The sequence below is a fragment of the Melanerpes formicivorus genome, unplaced genomic scaffold (assembly GCF_026170545.1).
Source record: "Melanerpes formicivorus ecotype bairdi unplaced genomic scaffold, bMelFor1.0.p_v2 SCAF_43, whole genome shotgun sequence".
NCBI lineage: Eukaryota > Metazoa > Chordata > Aves > Piciformes > Picidae > Melanerpes > Melanerpes formicivorus.
The window spans coordinates 3877342-3899032 of record NW_027142395.1 but is presented as its reverse complement, the minus strand read 5'-3'; the positions used below and the strand labels follow the sequence as shown (position 1 = coordinate 3899032).

General features: G+C 40.0%; 1 protein-coding gene across 2 annotated transcripts in view; it reads right to left on the bottom strand.

The window, feature by feature from the left end:
- CAMKMT (calmodulin-lysine N-methyltransferase) overlaps positions 1 to 21691 on the bottom strand; it is a 256296-nt gene that overhangs the window by 221540 nt on the left and 13065 nt on the right. For both annotated transcript variants that reach the window (XR_010989820.1, XM_068158873.1), the window contains exon 3: positions 14734 to 14798. Coding sequence is in view for 1 of the 2 variants with exons in the window: in XM_068158873.1 (XP_068014974.1) it covers positions 14734 to 14798 (65 nt within the window). In the remaining variant the exon portion in view is untranslated. The remainder of the gene's footprint in view (positions 1 to 14733; positions 14799 to 21691) is intronic.

Genomic DNA, 21691 nt, shown 5'->3' with positions numbered 1-21691 from the left:
AGATATTTTTCTGGAACAAATATATGCTAAATTTGAAGCATGCTCTTGAAAGCAAGATTAGTTTTATAATTTCAATTGTTAATCCCCTTTCTCTTTGAAAACACACTACTTAGGTTAGTATACTTCCATTTATTAAAAACATATTTTTCTCAAAGGCATGCAATATGGAAGGAGAGGGGGAGGCTTTTTCATTCTGTTTTTGGGGTCAACATACTTCTCCTTGGCAGTGGTATCTTGTGTTTTTCCTATCTCTGTCTTATCCATTCCATAAAATTTTCAAATCTGTGCTCAAATGTTCTGAAAACACCCAGTTATTGCAATTTGAATTCATTAGGTGTTTTTTAATACGCTTCCGTTTACCTCAGTGGAAAACTGAAGTGTGCTGCCTAATTACATGCTTGCTGTATCATTCTAATTAAATTGTTAATTAACTGAACTTAGCATCCTTTAAACAAGATTCATAGCAATGGCACAAGTATTTTGTATGAAGCAGGAGAACATAATCTGAAATTCTGTGTAAAATATAGTTGGAACGGGTAACTGAAATTTTACACTCCTAACTACTTCCTACTGGTATTCAACTGGATCTGCCATTGCATGTTTGATGCTACCCTCTCTCAGAGAAGAAAAAAAACAATTGACAGTTCAATTTCAGAGCAATATACAGATCTTGAATAATGTGAACATAAATTTTCTGCCTTTACACGTGGTAAATGATAGTAAATAGTGACAAACCAAACCAAAGCACTTTAATTCAAAATAACTAGGAAAAAAAAATCAATCTAAAAAGATGTTAATTAACCCTGCAGGGTATATGCAGGATTTGAAATGAGTCCAAACAATGTCCAGCTTAATGCTAAGAACTTATAAAACGAGCTATCAGGGCCTATTAGTGCATTGTAATGGCTTAGATACTTGAAGAAGTGACCCTAAAAATCTCTATTCTGACCTGACTTTCAGAAATGGGGCAGAAGATTGACCTTCACACAATATAATCAGCAAAGGATCTAAAAAATGTATCTCTCTGTTATGTGAAACTACAGTTTTATTTACTCAGGCATGTTCACTTAGGAGTTAAGGTCCACTCAAGCATCATTTCAGGGTTAAAGGTTATAGAATAAAGCCATTATATTTTCAAGCAGAGTAGCATGCTACCATTTGTATTGCAGTAATATCACAATCAGATGTTACCTTTTTAGCTTGGCTCAGCAGTGAGTTTAAGACCCTGGCATATACATTGTAAAATAGACTCATACTTTCTACAAGTCATTCCCACTGCCTTTGCTAAACTTCAGCTGAGTGTCATTTTTTCTGTGCTATCTATAGGCACATGTAGAGCTTTGGAAAGGTTTATGATCTGTGATCCTGTTTATATAAAAATTAGGCTGATTCTGTGTTCAATATACAATCAATGTACGGGGTGGGGGGGGAATCAATACATTAGCTTTCAGGTTCATTTTTGCCGGGGGTCAATGTCTTTGCCTCAGAAACTTGAATATAGTAACTTTAAAGGTAGCTACAAGAACAGTAAGAATTTCTCATGTTCTCCTTCAACCCTCGTTTAGAATCCCTTCCTATTGTTTAACAGTTACTAGTATTCATAACATACCTACTCCAAATGAAGAATGCTTCTTCAAGTGCATAGTAAATTAAGGCTCTGAGCAACAATAAAAGTCTATTTGATCATGAGGGAAGCAGTATTTGCAAAGATAGTCTCAACAACAAACTAAAATTTTGTTGAACCAACTACATTCACAGTAGATACAATTAATCAGAAAGTGGTTACAATGCCAGCAACATGTCATGTCCTGATTGTGCTAACAAGCTTGGGGTTTAGATGTTTGGATTTCATACAGCCTATGCCATCTCTCTAAGAGGTACGTACATTCACTTTCCCAAGTGCAATACACAACCTATGCAAGCTTTGAGGTTAGATCAGTCTAGAGGAAAACAGCAATGCTACATTTTGCTACTCTTTAGAACTGGATTCTTACCTGGGTAAGTCAAAAGAAGAATGGGGGGGGGGGGGTGTGTGTGTGTGTGTGTGTGTGTGTGTTAACCATCCTTTCTGTAAGTTTGTAACAAGAAAACCCTAGGTGTTTCCTAAAACCTTGATTCTGAAATCTACCCCCAACTGCTGTATCACTGTATGCAATTTGACCACCACACAATAGCAATGTCTGAGAAAATAGATAGATAGAGATACACATATATATGTACGTATTTTAAAACATAATAGCATTATGGATCATAGGATGATTCAGAGTGGAAGAGTTAGAAGGTACAAAGTACTTTCAAAATATATGATTGTTTTTCATCACATTTTCTGTGATAGAATGCCAGTTATCTCAGCAAGTGCTACCTCACAACATTAAGGATCTCTGATTTTGATATGAAGTCTGTGCAAAAATTATTGTAGCAGAAATTTGTATGCAAAAAATACAAGCACTTCCATTAAAGTAAGATCAAGGTTGTCAAACAAAATACTTGATTTAGGAAATTACAAAACCAGTTAGGAAATGCCATTACATCCTTAGGTGCCTTAGGAAGCCACATGTAACTAAATACTGCCACATGTAGAGGACCACTGCCTCCTTTTAATTCACAGAACTAAAGGCTGGTGTTAATTTAATTTACACTTCAGTTAAATATAGCCCCACTTCTTACTTTCTACATTTCTTTTTTAATAGAGCAGGTTTCTCTATGCAGGCTACCAGAACTCATTACCTGATTTTCAGTGTCTCATTCACTGCAAAAGATATCCAACCAGTCACCCCTAACAGAACAATTCTTTACTTCACAGTCCTCACTGACTGTGATCCTTACAGCATGGGGTGGTGTCCCTGGAGATAGACTGAAGTCAGAAAGACCTTCTTTAGCTGAAGACCTGAGACAGAAAGAGGGGAAAACACCCACTGACTCCAGAAAGTCCAAAGCACCTGGAACCTCATTTTTTGAGTATTTGACATTTCTGCTTTAGTTGTTGAAATCACCATTTTACCTGTGATTTGCTTCTGCAGATCAGATGCTAGGCTTTCAGCAAAGACAGCCTACTAGAAGAGAATCCTCTGGCAGATGGAGAAAGATAATCTACTTTCAAAACAACAAGCAGCCATACAAACCTTGATATCACTATTTACACAGGTAACACTAACATAAAAGTGCATTTTGTAGGGCCAAGTACTCAAAGTTAAAGCATACTTCAGTAAGTATTTTTAAGGGTAAAAAATAAACATCAGAAATCCCATCTTCTGGAATATCAGTTCCTCCATAGGTTGTTATTGGAACTGCAACTTTCAGACAAGCTCAACTTCTTTATAATTACACAAAGGAAGTAAATTAAAACATTTTCCGGTGCACCCATGACTAGCATAGCCTCCTTTCTGCCTTTCACATCTTGCCTCGGTCCAGTTACTCTTAGAAGATACTAATTTCATTCATTGTGATTTCATCCCAGGCTCCTCACTGGCCAATCTGTTTTTTCTTGTGGAAAAAAACCCTCATCAAATATGTCTTTATTTCTAATTTCCCTTCCTTGCCGGCCATCACTGTTTTACTTGCCCTTCTCCCCACATGCCCCAAGTTTTAAGACTATATCTGATTAGGCTTACTGTTTGTCCTACTAACTCCTCTGATCATCTGCTCTTTGAATCAGAATATGGATACTTTCCTCATACTCAGGCCATAAAGTCTTGCAGCAGAAAGACAGAAAGGACAATCTAAAGATGAAAAGCAAACAACGGTATCTACCAGCACCCTTCAAACCATTAAATGTATATAGTAATCTACAAACTCTACAAATTAGGATTACTACACCTACAAATTATGAAAAATGCATGCACAAAATCTGCAAAATATGGCATATATTAATATGGAAGCAGTAATATTAAGCATTAAGTGTATTACTTAAGTATTTTTGGAATATCATGTGCTTTGTTGTCTAGTTCTATGCTATCCAACATTCATATTCCCAGTTTAAAAAGAAGAGGAAGAGTAAAATTTGCTACTCATTTCTATGCCAAGATTAAATTATCCTGCTCCTTAATGTTCATCACTGAAAACACTTCAATAGTTACCAGATTCTCTCCTCATTCAAATTAAAATAATCAGGGGGGGTGGGGGGGAGGGGGGTAATCAATTTTGGAGAGAAGACAATGTTTCTTATTCATTTGACAAGCCCTGCCGAAGATAATGAGATTCTTTATATTACTAAGGCAAGTCAAATTTGACTTGTACTAAAAACAATTGCAAAAATATGACAGCAATTCAAAAGCTGACAATGCTTTCAAACATCTGGGAAAAGATGGCACATTGCAGTTCAAGTTTCATCATCCTACAATATTTCTTTCACCAGAAAGAACCTATTTCAAGTAAGGTCAAAGTAAAGTGTCAGTTAAAATAAATCTTCAGCAACACCTTACTCAATAAAAACCCTGTTAAAAATCCAAATTTTCTTATTCCACATAATGTGACTATAAATATGTATTTTTTTATGCAATAACAATATGTAAAATTATATATACAATTCATACATATATATATATATCTATACACACACACACAAACAATCCCACACCAATTAGATTGCTTTATTTAAAAATCACATGCCAATCTTTTCTGAGCAGTCCATGTATAATTCTCATTTTGGAATAAGAGGCATTTTGCAGTTACAAATTGAATTCCTGTATTTAAATACTCAGATTTGTAACACAATCTTAAAAGATATCTTTGGCCTCATGATTTCCAGGATTCTGTCTATTTATATTTGACAGTTCACATTTAACTATTACAACAGTTGTACAGAGCTCTTCAAATGCCAAACAAACAATTCTGTTTATTCTACAAAAACCCAAACAAACAAACAAAAACCCCACAAACAAACCAACCAAAAAAAGGGCAAATAATTCATGTATGAAAATGAACATTTTCTATTAATTGGTTGTCACTCATGAGCAGTTCAGTCTGACTCCAGATCAGCATTGCAGGTTTATCTGGCATAACATCATCTGTTTCTGTTAGGCTGTCACCCACCCTAAAAAATAGCAAAATGTGTGCCTGTGCACATTAATACCAAATATTTTCCATATAATTTTCTGAAGAGAACATAAAAAGAATCTTTAAAAGAAAACAGTATAGTAATTAATAGAAAATGCAAACAGAGTGATTTAACCAGGTTAGAAAAGACCTTAGAGATCAGAGTCCAACCTATCACCCAAAACCATCTAATCAACTAAACTATGGCACCAAGTGCCTCATCCAGTCTCTTCTTAAACACCTCCAGTGATGGTGACTGCACCATCTCCCTGGGCAGCACATTCCAATGGCCAATCACTTTCTGTGAAGAATTTCTTCCTAACATCCAGCCTAAACCTCCCCTGGCACAGCTTGAGACTGTGTCCTATTGTTCTGACACAGGTTGCCTGGGAGAAGAGACCAACCCCCACCTGGCTACAACCTCCCTTCAGGGAGTTGTAGTCAGCAAGAAGGTCTCCCCTGAGACTAAGCAACCCCAGCTCCCTCAGCCTCTCCTCACAGGGCTGTGCTCCAAAAGCCTCCTCAGCTTTGTTGCCCTTCTCTGGACACCTTCCAGCAACTCAAAGTCTTTCCTACACTGAGGGGCCCAGAACTAGACACAGGACTCAAGGGGTGGCCTAACCAGTGCTGAGTACAGGGCACAACGAATTCCCTGCTCCTGCTGGCCACACTGTTCCTGATCCAGGCCAGGATGCCATTGGCCTTCTTGGCCACCTGGGCACACTGCTGGCTCAGCTGCTGTCAACCAGTACCCGCAGGTCACAGAATCACAGAATCACCAAGGTGGGAAGAGACCTCAAAGATCATCAAGTCCAACCTGTCACCACAGAACTCATGACTAAACCATGGCACCAAGTGCTACGTCCAATCCCCTCTTGAACACCTCCAGGGATGGTGACTCCACCACTTCTCTGGGCAGCACATTCCAATGGCCAATCTGTCTTTCTATGAAGACCTTCTTCCTAACATCCAGCCTAAACTTCCCCTGGTGCAGCCTGAGACTGTGTCCTCTTGTTCTGGTGCTGGTTGCTTAAGAGAAGAGACCAATTCCCTCCTGGCTACAACCACCCTTCAGGTAGTTGTAGAGAGCAATAAGGTCTCCCCTGAGCTTCCTCTTCTCCAGGCTAAACAATCCCAGCTCCCTCAGCCTTTCCTCTCTTCCTGGCTGCTCTCCAGCCACTCTGACCCCAGCCTGTAGCACTGCATGGGGTTGTTGTGGCCAATGTGCAGAACCTGGCACTTGGATGTGTTAAATCTCATGCAGTTGGATTCTGCCCATCTGTCTAGCCTGTCGAGGTCCCTCTACAGAGCCTCTCTACCCTCCAGCAGATCAACTCCTGCCCCCAACTTGGTGTCATCAGCAAATTTACTGATGATGGACTCAATGCCCTCATCCAGATCATCAATAAAGATGTTAAAGAGCACAGGGCCCAGCACTGATCCTTGGAGCACACCACTAGTGCCTGGCCGCCAGCTGGATGTGGCACCATTCACCACCACTCTCTGGGCTCGGCCCTCCAGCCAGTTCCTAACCCAGCACAGTGTGTCCATGTTCAAGCCATGGGCTGATATCTTGGCCAGGAGTTTGCTGTGGGGGACGGTGTCAAAGGCCTTGCTGAAGTCCAGGTAGACTACATCCACAGCCTGCCCCACATCCACCAGGTGGGTCACCTGATCATAGAAGGAGATCAGGTTGGTCAGGCAGGACCTGCCCTTCCTAAATCCATGCTGGCTGGGCCTGATCCCTTGGCCATCCTGTAAGTGTTGTGTGATTGCACTCAAGATGACCTGTTCCATGATCTTGCCTGGCACTGAGGTTAGGCCGACGGGCCTTTAATTCCTAAATATAATGGGACAAAACAAAACAAACCAACAAACAACCAAACAAAGAAACCAAAACCCACCCAACCAAAACAAACAAAAAACCCAGAACCCAAAAAGTATCTAGACAGGGAAGTCTGCATTCATCCAGCACTAGAGCAGACAGAAAGTAAACTTAATTCACAAATCACAGGTCACAGCAGCAGACGAAGAGTTGGTGTTAAAAGATATAAAAGGCTCAAACTACCTTTTTATCCCAGTCCTGAACGTGACCAGCAGAATTCTATTTCTCAGGTGCAAGAAGCACAAACACATTTGAATACTCCCAAACTGCCAAAAATGCCACCCACAAAACCCCCAATGAAACAAAAACAACACAACCCCCAAACCCTATCTTGTATTATTTTACATTCCATCACGTTTATGGATTGTCAGGAGGTGGGAGGTAAAGGCTACTGGGGTACAGGGCTATTACAACCCTATTCTAATTTTTGCTAGACTACAGCTAGTAATATGTCACAAAACCAGTACACTTCTCAGTGTAGCTGAATTTCTTCCTCAGGACACCAAAGAACTGAAAGAAAAAACTATGTATATCCTATCTGAGATCTGTACAAATGACTGAAACAATGGCCTTCAGGAAGTGAATGAAATTGTAAGACTGAAAATCATCAGGTGGCTTGCAGTGCAGAAGACAATAATACATTCTATAATTAAGAGTAACATTTCATTCAATTAACCCTCTCCCTCATCTTCACATAATTAAAAACTTGAAACAGATTCATGCTTTTCATTCTTTTGTTGCATATTCCATAATAAAGAAACAATAACAAAAAATAAATTATGGAATTTAATTAAAAAGAAAAAACAAGATAAGAAGCTTGTGTATAGGGCAGAAGCAGTAGATGTCTTATATCAAAACTTCAGAGTTTTTTGACAATTCCACAAAAAACAGTCTAAATTTTGGTTAAGATCAGCACAGAACTGATAATGAAAACTGACTGGAGAGCAAGCATTGTTAACTGTGTGAACAATAAGAAATTGTAACTGTGGGCTTGAGAAAGAGTAAGTTGGAAGGAGCAAACTGGTTTAGAGTGAATCTGCAGTGAGCCTGTCTCATCAACCATACCAAACAGCCTAGAGAGAACGCACAAAGAAGATGTTCAGCTAAAGGCCATAAGGAGGAAAAGGATGGACACTCCAAACGACCAGCAGGGGATCCCTGCAGTATATAATGAGCAAGTGTGCAGATTTCCATATGCAATGAACTCCATGTGCTAATATGAATATGCTAATCACTTCTTAGAAAAATGGTGATTATGTATGAGATGCCAGCAGGTATTCTCTGAATTTTACTGGTGTTGGGACACTCAGGTGGAGTGATTCCCTATGTGTGGGTCGCCAAAATGAAGAAATGCCTGTTTCCTAACACCTTGTTGGTCTCAGGTAGTTTTCTTCCTGTATTTGGCAACAATATGCTTATTAAATTTGCCTTTTATCAACTTAGGAAGTCCAGTATGTGGAAAAACAAGTTTCAGAGGACAAAAGCAATATATTGGGAGAAGTCCGGAAACAGGAAAATATTCAACAGGGAGTAATACCTGGTATGGCATTTGGGAAGAATAATGTGCTACATAAATATAGAATCATGAACTACTGATCCCTTTTGAAGGGGACCAGGATCTTATGGCAAGGCAAAGGCTCAACATGAGTCAAAGACATGCTGTTTAAAGAGAGAAAAATACAATACTGAGATTTACAGGTCACAAAATAAAAAAGCACCCTGTTTACTTAGTATTATGAAGGTCTCAGCTGGACTATTATGCCCAGTTTTGACAAGCATTGTTCAAGAGATATACAAATCAGATGTACAGAGTCTAAAAAAAAGCCAGAACTAGCCAAAATTGCAGCTCTAGAAAAAAGTCATAGAATTTAGCATGCTCGGCATAAGAACATGCAGGGAACATCATGTGAAGACCTGAAACAACTAAAAAGCTATTACAAAAGAAAATGCCACTTTTGCTAATAAACAAAACAATGGTAAGTTTAAGCTTCAATAAAACAGACTCTTATCAGGTATCAGGAGATATGTTCTACCAGTAAGGAAAGGTATGCAATCACCATTGCTGGGACCAGGATGTTCTGAATCTTTGTTTTGTAGGCTAGCCACTCAAACCTTTTGCAGGATGGCTGCAATCTCAGCTGACAAACACAAGCCTGGGCCTCCAGTACTTAGTACAAACATTCAGTTGTACACATATTCCTCACACATTTTCCATTTGCTAAGCCGTTTCTTTAGGGTGCCTTTGAATCCACCAGATTTACTCCCCCAAAAAAAATAATTGTTCTTTAGGTTCCTGGAATTTCTTTCCACTTTATTGACAACATTTTGAAAAAAATATTTTAAATCCTATAATTTTATTTTAATGTACTGGTACTCAATGAGAGTATTTAATTTGTCAAGCTATGCACATGAATAATAGTTCTACGTTGGATTTTCATCTGGTCACTCCTATGTCAGTTAGTTTTCATAATACTTTTCAGTTAGAATTATAATCAGACAAAAGATTTCAAGTAGATATATTATTCATCAAAGGTTTCCAATTCTCATTTCTGGGAATATTTGGTGCACAGCAGCTTTTTTTTAACTGCAGTTCTGCACACTGATGCTGAATCAAGTCAACACATTTCCCCCTAACATTTTCCAAAGAAACGAGGTCATTTGATTGGACGTGACTTTTTAAAGGGCACCTTTAAGAGAGTTCTCTGAAAAAACTGGAACAAAACCAAACCAAGGTGTAAGTTATACAGAACATTTCAGTATGGAGAAAAAGGACAGGGCCTATCCTTGCTACCTCCACGATATAGCCACTGATGAGATAATAAAACAATAGAGAGAAATGCCCCATCTGACGCATAAGTCAGACCCCATCAGGAGCTTCACAAGGTATTGAACAAAACATATCTACTCAAGGATGCACTTGAACTGGAGCATTTCTTGAGCATGTTTTGCACCTCACACCTGTACTTTTGTAAAAAGTAGCACTGAAAACATGGCTAGAACATGGCAAGTAAAAGGAATGGTGAAAGCAAAAAGAACAAAGAACTTGCAACAACCTACTGCACATCAAGCTAAATACAACTAATTTGAAATATTTAAAGAGAAAATTCTATAATCCATTAAAAGACTAAGCTTAATTAATAACATAGTCCATCTTAAAGAGATGTTCATCACTGTTTTCCCATCCTAGCTCAGTTTAAAAAGTGATTAAATTATTTTATGTAACATTCATTAATTAATACTATTCTCATTCCAGCAATCTAATTTAAGGTCTTAGAGCCTCTCTTTAAATTATTTTTATTAATTTTAATGAAATGATCCAACTTGTCATGGTAATTGATTCAAAATCCACAGAACACATTAAAAAGTGCTTCAGATTTTAGAAGGTCAACACCAGCACATAAAGTCAGACTAGCATGAGTAGTACACTTAGAACTATACTTATGCCAACAATTTCTATAAAGACACCAGATGTGATGCAAAAATCCAGCTAATCAGAGTGCCAAGGCACAAAACACTGCTCAGCAGTACAGGAAAGTAACTGCAGTTGCTCTAGTAGATGAATGTGTTTTTACCAAAAGGTTCTCACTGAAATACTCTGAACAGAAGTTACTATTACAAAAACTCCTGACTGACTGAAGAAGGACAGCTCAGACGAGCTTCTTCACTTCCCACTTTGCTCCCGAATGGTGCCGTGTTTGAAAGTATAGGCACAAAGTCAAGTTATGTTGGAATATGTAGCAGAGAAAAACAACCCAAAACATTAAAAGAAACCAATCCCTGATCACAGTTATGCTTATTTTTTCACATATAGGCTCCTGACAAAAGGAAGATTATAGCAAGGGGAAAAAGCAGAAGACTTCAGGACAGTACTTAAACCAGACAAATCTCTGATATTCCACGAGAGAACAGTTTCATAAAAACATTTCTGGCAGCGAGAGTAATTGGAAAGATACCAGCTTCCCCTCAGATGTTTATTTTCCGCTCCATTCCATAGCTTTATGCTCACTGTGTCAAGTGCAACTGCTTAGGATGATACTGTAAACTGAATGAGAGAAGTGAATTGGATGGGGGAAAAGGAGGGAGGAAACAGCTGATTCTTCTTAACCCTCATCATGAAATGTTTTATTTAATAGGAAGCTGCATAGTGAATAGTAAATTGTAGGTATCATAAATATGGTATTTCATTCAAAACAACATGTATCATTGCCATATAAGCACTCTTCCAGGCAATTTATTTTTTGCTGAAAACTTTCTCAAGAGGGTGTGAGGTTCTGACATGGTAAACAATTTCAAACTGTCATGCTGCTGGAATGAGGGAAGGCTCAGAAGACAAGTAGTAGCTCCTTCAGGTGACAATACCTACTGAGGCACACAGAAAGCAGGAAGCATATTCAAGTCAGTATGGTTTTCACTATGGAAAACGACATTTCATCCAAAAAAAAGAGAGAGGAAGCTTCCACAGCAGCACCTGAAAAACACAATTTGCTCCCTTGTTGATTCTAGGTAACGTTACGTAAAATACAAGACCACCTCTGCTGCCATGATGAATGCCATCCTATGCTTTTCCCCGAGTAGCTTGATGGCATCTATCCTTCCAGGCATGACAAATCAGTCGCTATCACAATCTCTTCAGAAAGGAGCTTAGATACCTCTGAAGAAACAAGTAGCTCTCTGAGGTAGCTGTACCACCAGGAAAGAAGACATTCCTCTGAATATTGTTATTTCAGAGGAAAGAAGAAAGAAGGAAAGATTCTTTGTTTTAAAACAGATTTTAATTTATTTTAAAGTAAAATTAAGTTACACAATCACCAGCTTTAAATAAGCATATTTTTTAAAATGCAAATAAGCCTAATACAAAAAGAAGAAGAAAAATCCCCTAACAGGAGAAAATCCATTTCTTTCTTTTTTTTTTTTTTTTTACCCTTGATATGCATTAAAAAAACCATAGTCCAGTGTGGACTTGAAATATAAGAAAAATCCTTCTCTCTCATTATTTTAATGAGAAATATGAAGGTACAACAGTATATTCCAATTTACCTAGCTCAGTTATATAGGGAGGAAAACACATTTAAAACCACACCAACCCAACAATAATTTGTTCAAATATCAAGCTTGATGCAGAAACTGGAGTTTCTAAATGTAAAATTAGCACAAAGAAAAACAATTCTAAAGATGGTGAGTAGCTGTTTTGCAATAGTGGCTATACCCAGATACTACGTTTTCAGGAAACGATGTGACATTTTCCAGCCAAAAAAAAAATGTATTAAAAAATATATTCAAGAAAACAAGTGAATATGGAATTCTACTTTTTCTGGATTTCACACAGATTACCTGCCACAGGCTACAATACAGGCTGCAGAATTTAAAGATATCCTATTTACATCAACCTCTAACTAAAAGCTTAACTCTTTGGAGGATCTGCTTGCCTATAGGAGCAACAGCTTTGGAGTATGTACCTGGGTAGCTCTGTATCCGTAGCACCCTCTGCTGCTTTCTTAGTTCCAAAACAAGTAATTGCACACCCTACCAAGTAATGTATGGGACCTGTTGGGTTTTTTAAATGGTTACCTTATTACCTAATGCTAGATGCAGTTCACAAGAAAATCTTTAGCTATTACATACAGTATACTTGCCATTTTATACTACATTAGCATTCTGGAATATCTTGTTTCTGTGTTAACATCTGGTGGATGATACTAGATTAGAATCCCCCAAATTGCTGTTATTTCACCACTAAAACTCTCCTTCACAGGCTGCAGCTTGCTTAGACTGGTGCCACCCAGTAAAAACGTTTGTATTTTGGTCTTCTTAAATTTAACTTAATGAAAATATACACCTATTTGTAAATGATCACTGCAGGGACAGAATTCTACAAGCATCTCAGTCATAACTGCTTTCTCCCACTAGGAAAAGCAGGAGAATGCGATACTGTCAAAAGCTCATTCTCACAGAATTTTCCTGGCTTTTTGAACAATCTGTTGCAAAATAGATTTTTCTTCCACAAGGATGAGCTCAGCATGTGGTTCCTAGAGCCAGCTGATGCTATCCCACAATGCCACCACTGAACCTTCTGCCCGGGATCCAGCAGTTCTTTGAAAGGACTACCTTAGGACTAGGAATGGTCTCAGGATGTTCCATCTTTTTAACAGATGGCATACTGCTGTTTAAAATGAACAGACCAATCCTTTCCTTCATTTCAGTCCTCTTTTCCCTGCCTTCTGTTTATGCATAGAATTAAAGCTGAATGAAGTGCATTGAGCATCGCATCCTGTCTGTGTGAAGAATTAATTTAAGAGTTTCACATGGAAACTGCTCTCTCAAAGGATGAACAAGAGAGAAAAAAGGTCATATTTCTGGGAAAGTGAAAATCAATTGCAATTTGTAGTGTGTATTTTCATTCAAAGTAGCAGCCCTAAAATGAAAATGCATTTTCAGAAATGTTTTTGATTTGACAGAATACAAGCATAGGCACCAAATTTTAACAAGATATTGGGCAGAGGCAATTTCTGCAGTTAACACTTGGGATCCTGCAATACACCACTTAGAGCTAACTGCAGCTGGCACCACTTCTGTCTTGAGTCTTGCTGATGTACAGCAGCACTTTTGGAAGCAGTCACAAGAATTCCTCAAAAACTGCTTATTGATATTTTATATAATGCTGCCAGCTAGTGGCACATCTTGTACTGAGTTGATATCTACTGGGAGTGAAGAGAGAAAGATATCTACTGGGTGGGAAGAGTCTCCTCTACCTTTCTTCTTTTCATGGTGTATGGTAAGGTGGCTGTTAAAGACCATAGACACATAAACAAAAAAAAATGAAGCAACAAGATCACAGAAAAGCTCCCTGAAAGATCAGGTACTTAAGAATAAACAAAAAGCCTACCTCTAAAATCACACAAATCATGTTATTTGAAATCAAATTATGTTTAAAAAGAATGTATTATGCAACAGGTTTCAGCTCTTACACAATGTCATGTTTAACTGCAGATAAATACTCAGTATGGCAGCCAAAACAGAACACTCAAATATTTAACTGTTGTCTGATAAATCAGTCCTAATTGTTTAAGTGAAGTTTAGAGCCCAGTAAATAAATTCTGACCATGCAGTGTGTCCTAAAAAATTTTAGAAAAAAAAAATCCCAAGCTCTCTGCTGCTCAGAACACCTGAGTTATTTAACGACCTAAATGAGAGTGAAAGATCATGAGAAACATCATCCTGCTACTCCACTAATTCCCCTAACAATTAGCACTTCCCAAGCCATAAGTGATGTTTCTACATTTAATAGCCACAGCAAAATTTTCTTGCACATTCTTTTCCCCTTTGTTTTCTGCATGTATGCCATGTTCTAGGATCCACAACAGTCTGTGGGGAGGAATTGTAAACCTTGACTGTGTTTCTTCTGTGTTTTTTCCTCTGGTTTGAGTTTCCCTCTCCAAGCTACAAGCATCATTGTTTGTGTCCCATGTTCTTGCACTGTTCCTCAGATAACTACTGCTGGCCTGGGGTCAACACAAATCAATGGGCTAAACTAATTTTTTGTCCAGCCCAGTTCAGCTGCTGTAATGTTCCCACTGCAGTCATAGAACCAAACAAGATCCTGTACTGAGATGACTTAACAATGCATGGACAAAAACTACAGCACTATGTAAAACAGTGTAACACATAAAATGCTCTGGTGTAAGTAGATCTGTATCTCTGACTGCAGTAATACTGTTTCTCAGCTGGATGAGATGATTATTGAGGGGTCATATAGCGGCATTTTATATTGATACAACTATCAACATAGTACTGCAATGAAATAAACAATGACTTACAGACGTTCCCTGTGTTGTCAAAACTTGTAAGAACATCTTTAACATTTAACTCTCCATTGTGAAATCTGAAAGAAAACAGAAACAGTGACTTTATCAACACAGAAACGTTTTTTTTAAAGTTTTACCTCTTCAGAAAAGAGATTTACTGCTAAAAGAATCCTCTCTTGGACAGGTAAATCATCTGGTGATGTGATGATTACATTAAGAACTGAGTAGCGTCTCAACAAAGATAAGACCATCATGCATGACCCACCTGATGTATCAACTCTGCCCATGGAGATAGCACACCTGGCAGTCACATATGCATTGCAATGTGACGAGGGTATGGGCCAGGTGGAGCTATGATGAAAGAACCAGGAAGAGTATAAAAGCCCTGAGCTATACCAGCTTACTAGGGGGAACATAACTGTGGTCATCTTGGGCTGGAGGCAGCAGCCTAGGAATGTCTCTCCCCCTGCACCACCAAAGAAGGGCCATGGGGTAGTAACTATCATTCCTGCTCGCTCTCTCTCTCCATTCTTTCTCCTGCTCTCTCCCTTTTCTTTTTCTTTTCTTGTTTGCTCCATTTTCTCTCTCTTTACTGAATAGTCTCATCTTGATATATAACCTTGTTTGGGTCTTAATTTCACAACAGCACTTCTTCACTTCTCATACACCCCTTTCATAAACAAGCAGCAAACAGGTACACACCAGAGAGAAATCAAGGGTACAGTCACTAGTGTTCAAAGTTCCATCACTGAAATCCATGAATCATGAACATGTATCTCAGAAAAGAATACCAAAACAACAACATTTCCAAAGAGCATCAATTTTTGTTTAGTTGCATAAGGGAAAGGAAAAATTTTGGTAAAGCGATTTCGCTGAAGAGGGAAAACAAAAGGCTATTCCTGAATAGCAGTTGTACACATATTCCTATTTTCATAGTTTCATAGTTTCATTCAGGGTTGGAAGGGACCACAAGGATCATCTAGTTCCAACCCCCCTGCCATGGGCAGGGACACCCCACACTAGATCAGGCTGGACAGAGCCTCATCCAGCCTGCTCTTAAACACCCCCAGGGACGGGGCCTCGACCACCTCCCTGGACAACACACTCCAGGGTTTCACCACTCTCATGGTGAAGAACCTCCTCCTCACATCTAGCCTGAATCTCCCCACCTCCAGCTTCATTCCATTCCCCCTAGTCCTATCACTACCTGATATCCTGAGAAGTCCTTCCCCAGCCTTCCTGTAGGCCCCCTTCAGATACTGGAAGGCCACAATTAGGTCACCTCGGAGCCTTCTCTTCTGCAGACTGAACTCCTTCAGTCTGCCCTCATAGGAGAGGTGCTCCAGCCCTCTGATCATCCTTGTGGCCCTTCTCTGGACACGTTCCAGCACCTCCACATCCCTCTTGTAATAGGGGCTCCAGAACTGGATGCAGTACTCCAGGTGGGGTCTCACCAGGGCTGAGTAGAGGGGGAGAATCACCTCCCTTGACCTGCTGGCCACACTTCTCCTGATGCAGCCCAGGATCTGATTGGCTTTGCGGGCTGCAAGTGCACACTGAGAGCTCATGTTGAGCTTTTTGTCCACCAGCACCCCCAAGTCTCTCTCTTCAGGGCTACTTTCCAGCCAGTCACTGCCCAGCCTGGATTTGTGCCTGGGATTGCCTCGACCCAGATGCAGGGCCCTGCACTTGCTCTTATTGAACTTCATGAGGTTGGCCTGTGCCCACCTCTCCAGCCTGTCAAGGTCCCTCTGGATGGCCTCCCTTCCCTCCAGCGTGTCTGCTGCACCACACAGCTTGGTGTCATCAGCAAACTTGCTGAGGGTGCACTCAATGCCACTGTCCATGTCCCCCACAAAGATGTTGAATAAGACAGGTCCCAGGACTGATCCCTGAGGGACTCCGCTTGTCACTGGCCTCCACTGGGACATGGAGCCATTGACAGCCACTCTTTGGGTGCGGCCATCAAGCCAGTTCCTTATCCATCTAGTGGTCCACCCATCAAACCCATGTGTCACCAGTTTGGAGACCAGGATGTGGTGTGGGACAGTGTCGAAGGCTTTGCTCAGGTCCAGGTAAATGACATCAGTTGCTCGCCCCTCATCTATTAATTTTGTCACCTGCTCATAGAAGGCCACCAGGTTGGTCAGGGAGGATTTGCCCTTGGCAAAGCCATGCTGACTGTTCCCAATCACCTCTTCACTGTTCTTTTGAGCGAGTAGTGACTCCAGGAGGATCTGCTCCATGATCTTTCCAGGCACAGAGGTGAGACTGACTGGCCTGTAGTTCCCTGGTTCCTCCTTCTTGCCCTTTTTGAAGATGGGGGCAATGTTTCCCCTTTTCCAGTCTGTGGGGACTTCACCAGATTGCCATGACTTTTGAAATATAATAGAGAGGGGTTTAGCAACCTCATCTGCCAGTTCTCTCAGTACCCGTGGGTGTAACCCGTCGGGTCCCATGGACTTGAACACTTTCAGGTTCTTCAGATGATCACGAACCTGATCTGCACTTACAATGGGCAGTTCTTCCTCCCCGTCCCTGGCTTTGACTTCCATAACATCAGGAGTGTGGCTAGAGGCCCTTGCAGTGAAGACTGATGTAAAGAAGTTATTAAGTACCTCAGCCTTTTCCTCATCACATGTGACCATGTCACCATTTTCCTTTCTGAGGGGGCCCACACCTTCCCTAGTCTTCTTCTTCCCATTAATATACCTGTAAAAGTTCTTAGTATTCCCTTTAATCTCCCTGGCTAGATTCAATTCAAACTCTGCTTTGGCTTTCCTAACCAGGACTCTTGCTGCTCGGGCAGCTTCCTTATATTCCCCCTGTTCTACCTGTTCTTCTCTCCACTTCCTGTAGAGTTTCCTTTTAAGTAATAGTGTGTCCAGTAGCTCCTTGCCCATCCAGGCAGGCCTCCTAGCATTCTTACCTGCTTTTCTCTTTGTTGGTACACAGAGCTCCTGGACACAGAGGAGGTGGTCCTTGAATACTGACCAGCTGTCCTGGGTCCCTCTTCCCTCCAGGGCTTTGTCCCACCACACTTTGGCTAGCAGATCCCTGAAGCGATCAAAATCTGCACGCCTAAAGTCTAGGGTCGTGAGCTTGGAATACTTCCTCCTGATTGCCCTGAGGATGTTAAATTCAACTGCTTCATGGTCACTGCAGCCAAGGCCGTCTATGAGCCTCACATTGCTTACCAGCCCTTCCCTGTTGGTGAGAACAAGGTCCAGCATAGCACCTTTTCTTGTTGGTTCCTCCACCATTTGGAGGAGGAAGTTGTCTTCTATGCAGTCCAGGAACATCCTGGATTGCTGGTGCCTTGCTGTGTTGTCCCTCCAGCAGATATCCGGGTGGTTGAAATCACCCATGAGGACCAGGGCTTGTGACCTGGAAGCTGCTTCTATTTGCCTATGGAGGGCCTCATCTGCTTGGATCTGCTGGTTTCTCCCATAAAAAAAAACAAGAAAACTTCATTTAATTAATGTGGACAATGGAACTGATTCATGCGTTTAGGGAACTACATCCTCCTTCACTTTACATTTGCATAACTCAAGTGAAATAAACATTGAAAACTGGGGATAATAAATTAATTAGGTGAATTTCACATACCAACTGCAGATTTTAGAATACAGTGAGCAAACACTGACAGAAGGAGAATGAGCATGCACTGAAGTTGAATAAAATCTTGCCTACGAAGCTTCCTCTAAACATTACAGATGTCAGGCTAGCTAGGTTAACACATATGCACACACACAAACAAAACAAAAAAACAAACTAACATTTTTAATTCACCGTTCTGAGGCAATCTAGGCCCAAAAGGAACAAAATGAAAGAATAACCAACAATCAAATCACATAACTAATTCACAAACACATCGAAAAACCTAAAAAAAATTCAGCAAGGCAGTAAAATACATGGGTGATTCTCCCCCTTTGCTCTTGTAAGACCCCACCTTGAACACTCTGTCCAGTTCTGGTGTCTCCATGAAGGCATAGAGCTGTTGGAGCAAGTACAGAGGAGGGCCACAAAGACATGTGTTGTTCATCCTGGAGAAGAGAAGACAAGACTCTGGGGGGACCGTAGAGCTGCCCTCCAATATCCAAAGGCATCCTACAGGAAGGCTAGAGAGGGACTTTTCTTAACGGTTATGGATACCTCCTGCCTGGGGATGTTCAAGGCCAAGTTAGATTGAACCCTGAGCAGCCGAGTCTAATTGAGAGCCGACCCTGCCCATGAGAGGGCAGTTGGAGTAGAAGATCTCTAAGGGTCCCTTCCAACCCAAGCTATTCTGTGATGCTATGATTCTATGAAATAATGTTTCAAACAGACCTTTCAAGGTTACTCAGGAACATACCAACTTGAAAAAAAAAGGAGAAATTTAACAATTCTAGAACCTACAGAATTAGTTTTCATTCTCTCAGCTTTTCTTTCATGAAGGCTGCTGTAAGAATGAAAAAAAACAACAGTCAACAACAAAATCAAGCTTTTTGCAAATATGAAATTATATTTATAGTGCAAAAGTGTATCAGTGCTTCTGATAAGCATTAGCATTAAATGAACATTTGTATGTTCATATATGTTTATATGTAATCCTGTTAAAAAGTACAATCAAATTAAAATCAAGTTAACAAACTGAAATGACCTCATAAACTGGGTCAATAAAATATATGATAGATGCTACAAAAGATCTGACTGAACACAAGAGCTCTTCTCCCAGCTACATAAAAACAAACCAAAAATGCATTCCTTAGCTGCAGTGCAAGCTTGCAAGAATTCTGATGGATTGTGTGGACTTAACAAACACTTCACAGAATCACCAAGGTTGGAAGAGACCTCAAAGATCACCGTTTTTTTTTTATATATAAGTTTGTTTTCAGTTAGATTGGACACCCAATGCAAAAGAATTAATTCAAGGGAAGTGACAAGAAAGCAGACAGGATCAGTAGTTCTGCCAACCACAGAGATGACCTTTAAACCACCCCCAATGATGACTCCTTAGCATCCTACAAACTCTGTAACTGTGCATATGTCTGACACAGTTAGGGTCTCACAGACAGCTGTGAATGTCTCATCTTCTAAATGAATGGAAAGGGCTGGGGGAAAGAAGATGCTGAGACTGTAAAGAAATCTTTGCTGGACTGTAGATTAGTTTTGGGGTAACATGTTTTGGTTTGTTGGTTTTTGTCGCCCCTCAATGTCTTTATGTACATAGTTCATATATAAAGAAGATTTATCATGCAAGTCTCCAAGGAAAGCAAACAAAAGTGAAGATGAACAGTTTAGAAATCCAGTACTTAGAGTTCAAAAGAATGCTATGAAGAAAAAGAGAAGTAAGTGGAGTGTCTTGGTCTAGAGAAGAATACAACTCTCATATTTCAGTGTCAAAAGGCAGATAAAGGAGAAAAGAAAAAAGAAAAAAAATATATATATACAACCTCAGCACTGGCATTACAATTATCACCAAATCAAATTTCAGGCTGTTACCAACATTACAGCTTGTAATTGTAGATGAGAAGTAGATAGTTCCAAGTACTTCAGCCTGAAGAATAAGCTAAGGTGCCACAACATATGTATGCCACACAGCTGTAGTTTTTAAGATGACCCTAAAATCTGGTGACATTTTATTTAACACAAGGAACATTCTTCATCTACATTTATTTTTGGTACACTTAGTTTTCATTAATGATCAGTTCTTTCTCTGATTATTAAACATTCTTTCCATCATTAAAATTAAGATACACAAATTTCAAATACACATTTTTTTATCCAGTGGCCAAAAGCTTGTGCTGTCCAAGTACAAACACAACACACCCCAACATTTGCTCTCCTGGCCAGCAGAAGCACTTTACACAGACACCTTTCTCTGTCTGTCTACAACATTCAGTTTCTAACTTTGTCTCATCAATCTCTTTCTTGCTGTTCATGGCAAGCACGTAAGTGAGCCATAATTTAATGATGAGTAGCATGCATCTTTGCTATAAAGGACATCTTCTCCTCAGTCTTCCAGATGCCCACTCTGCACTCACTTTGAAATTGGACACAGTTGACGTTTAACAGCTGCTTCCCCATGAAATCTTCACTAAACAAAAGCAGGGAGCAAGCTCAGCCTCCTGGAATGAGCAGCCATTATTTCAACCATAACCTGGATAGCAAATCTGCATTCGTTTACTCCAAAAATCACATCTCGGATCTTACCTATATTAGCATTATGGACTACTTAAAGACAACTCCACATTAGTAATAGCAAATCTTCTGAAGTCAATTTGCATGGTAGGAAAATACCTCATCAAGCTGATAGAGCACCTACACCAGGCTAAAGGAGAGGCTCTAAAATTCCACTGCTAACCACTTAACAGTTACAGAATCCACACAGTGAAGCATTGAGTATAACTTCTACTGCTGACAAGCTTTAGGAGTGAGGAAAGCAATGTGCCAACTTGTGAAAGTGAAAGCTCAGGGGACACACTTCCAAAGAGCAAGAGTCACATGCTTCTCCTTTTGAAATACTATCTGTAAGCCTGCTGACTAATTGTACCAGGTACTCCCTAATTCTTTTCCATCTGACTAGTAGATGAGAAGTTACATACACCTGTAAGCACAGGTATTCTTGAATCCCAAATTCTGCCATAAGTATCATGCTACTTAGTCTTGCACCTAAAAAACACATCTTATCGTTTGGGAACCACTGCTCTGTACAGAACTCCCTAGCAGTTCTGTAACAGATGCTGCTTCACTCTCCCATGCCATAAAATGCCATAAAGTCATGATTTGTGGTAGTGGGGAATACGAGTCTTTTTTTTTTTTTCCCCCAAACCACTACAGTACTTCACAAAAAGGTTTGCTGAGTGCCACCATCAAACGTCACAGCAGCCCAGTAAGAATCTCAGAGCTTTCTGCAAACTTTGTTACCTGCTTTGGGGGCCACAGTACAGCAAAACAACATGACCCCTCTTTCACACCAGTTCAAGTT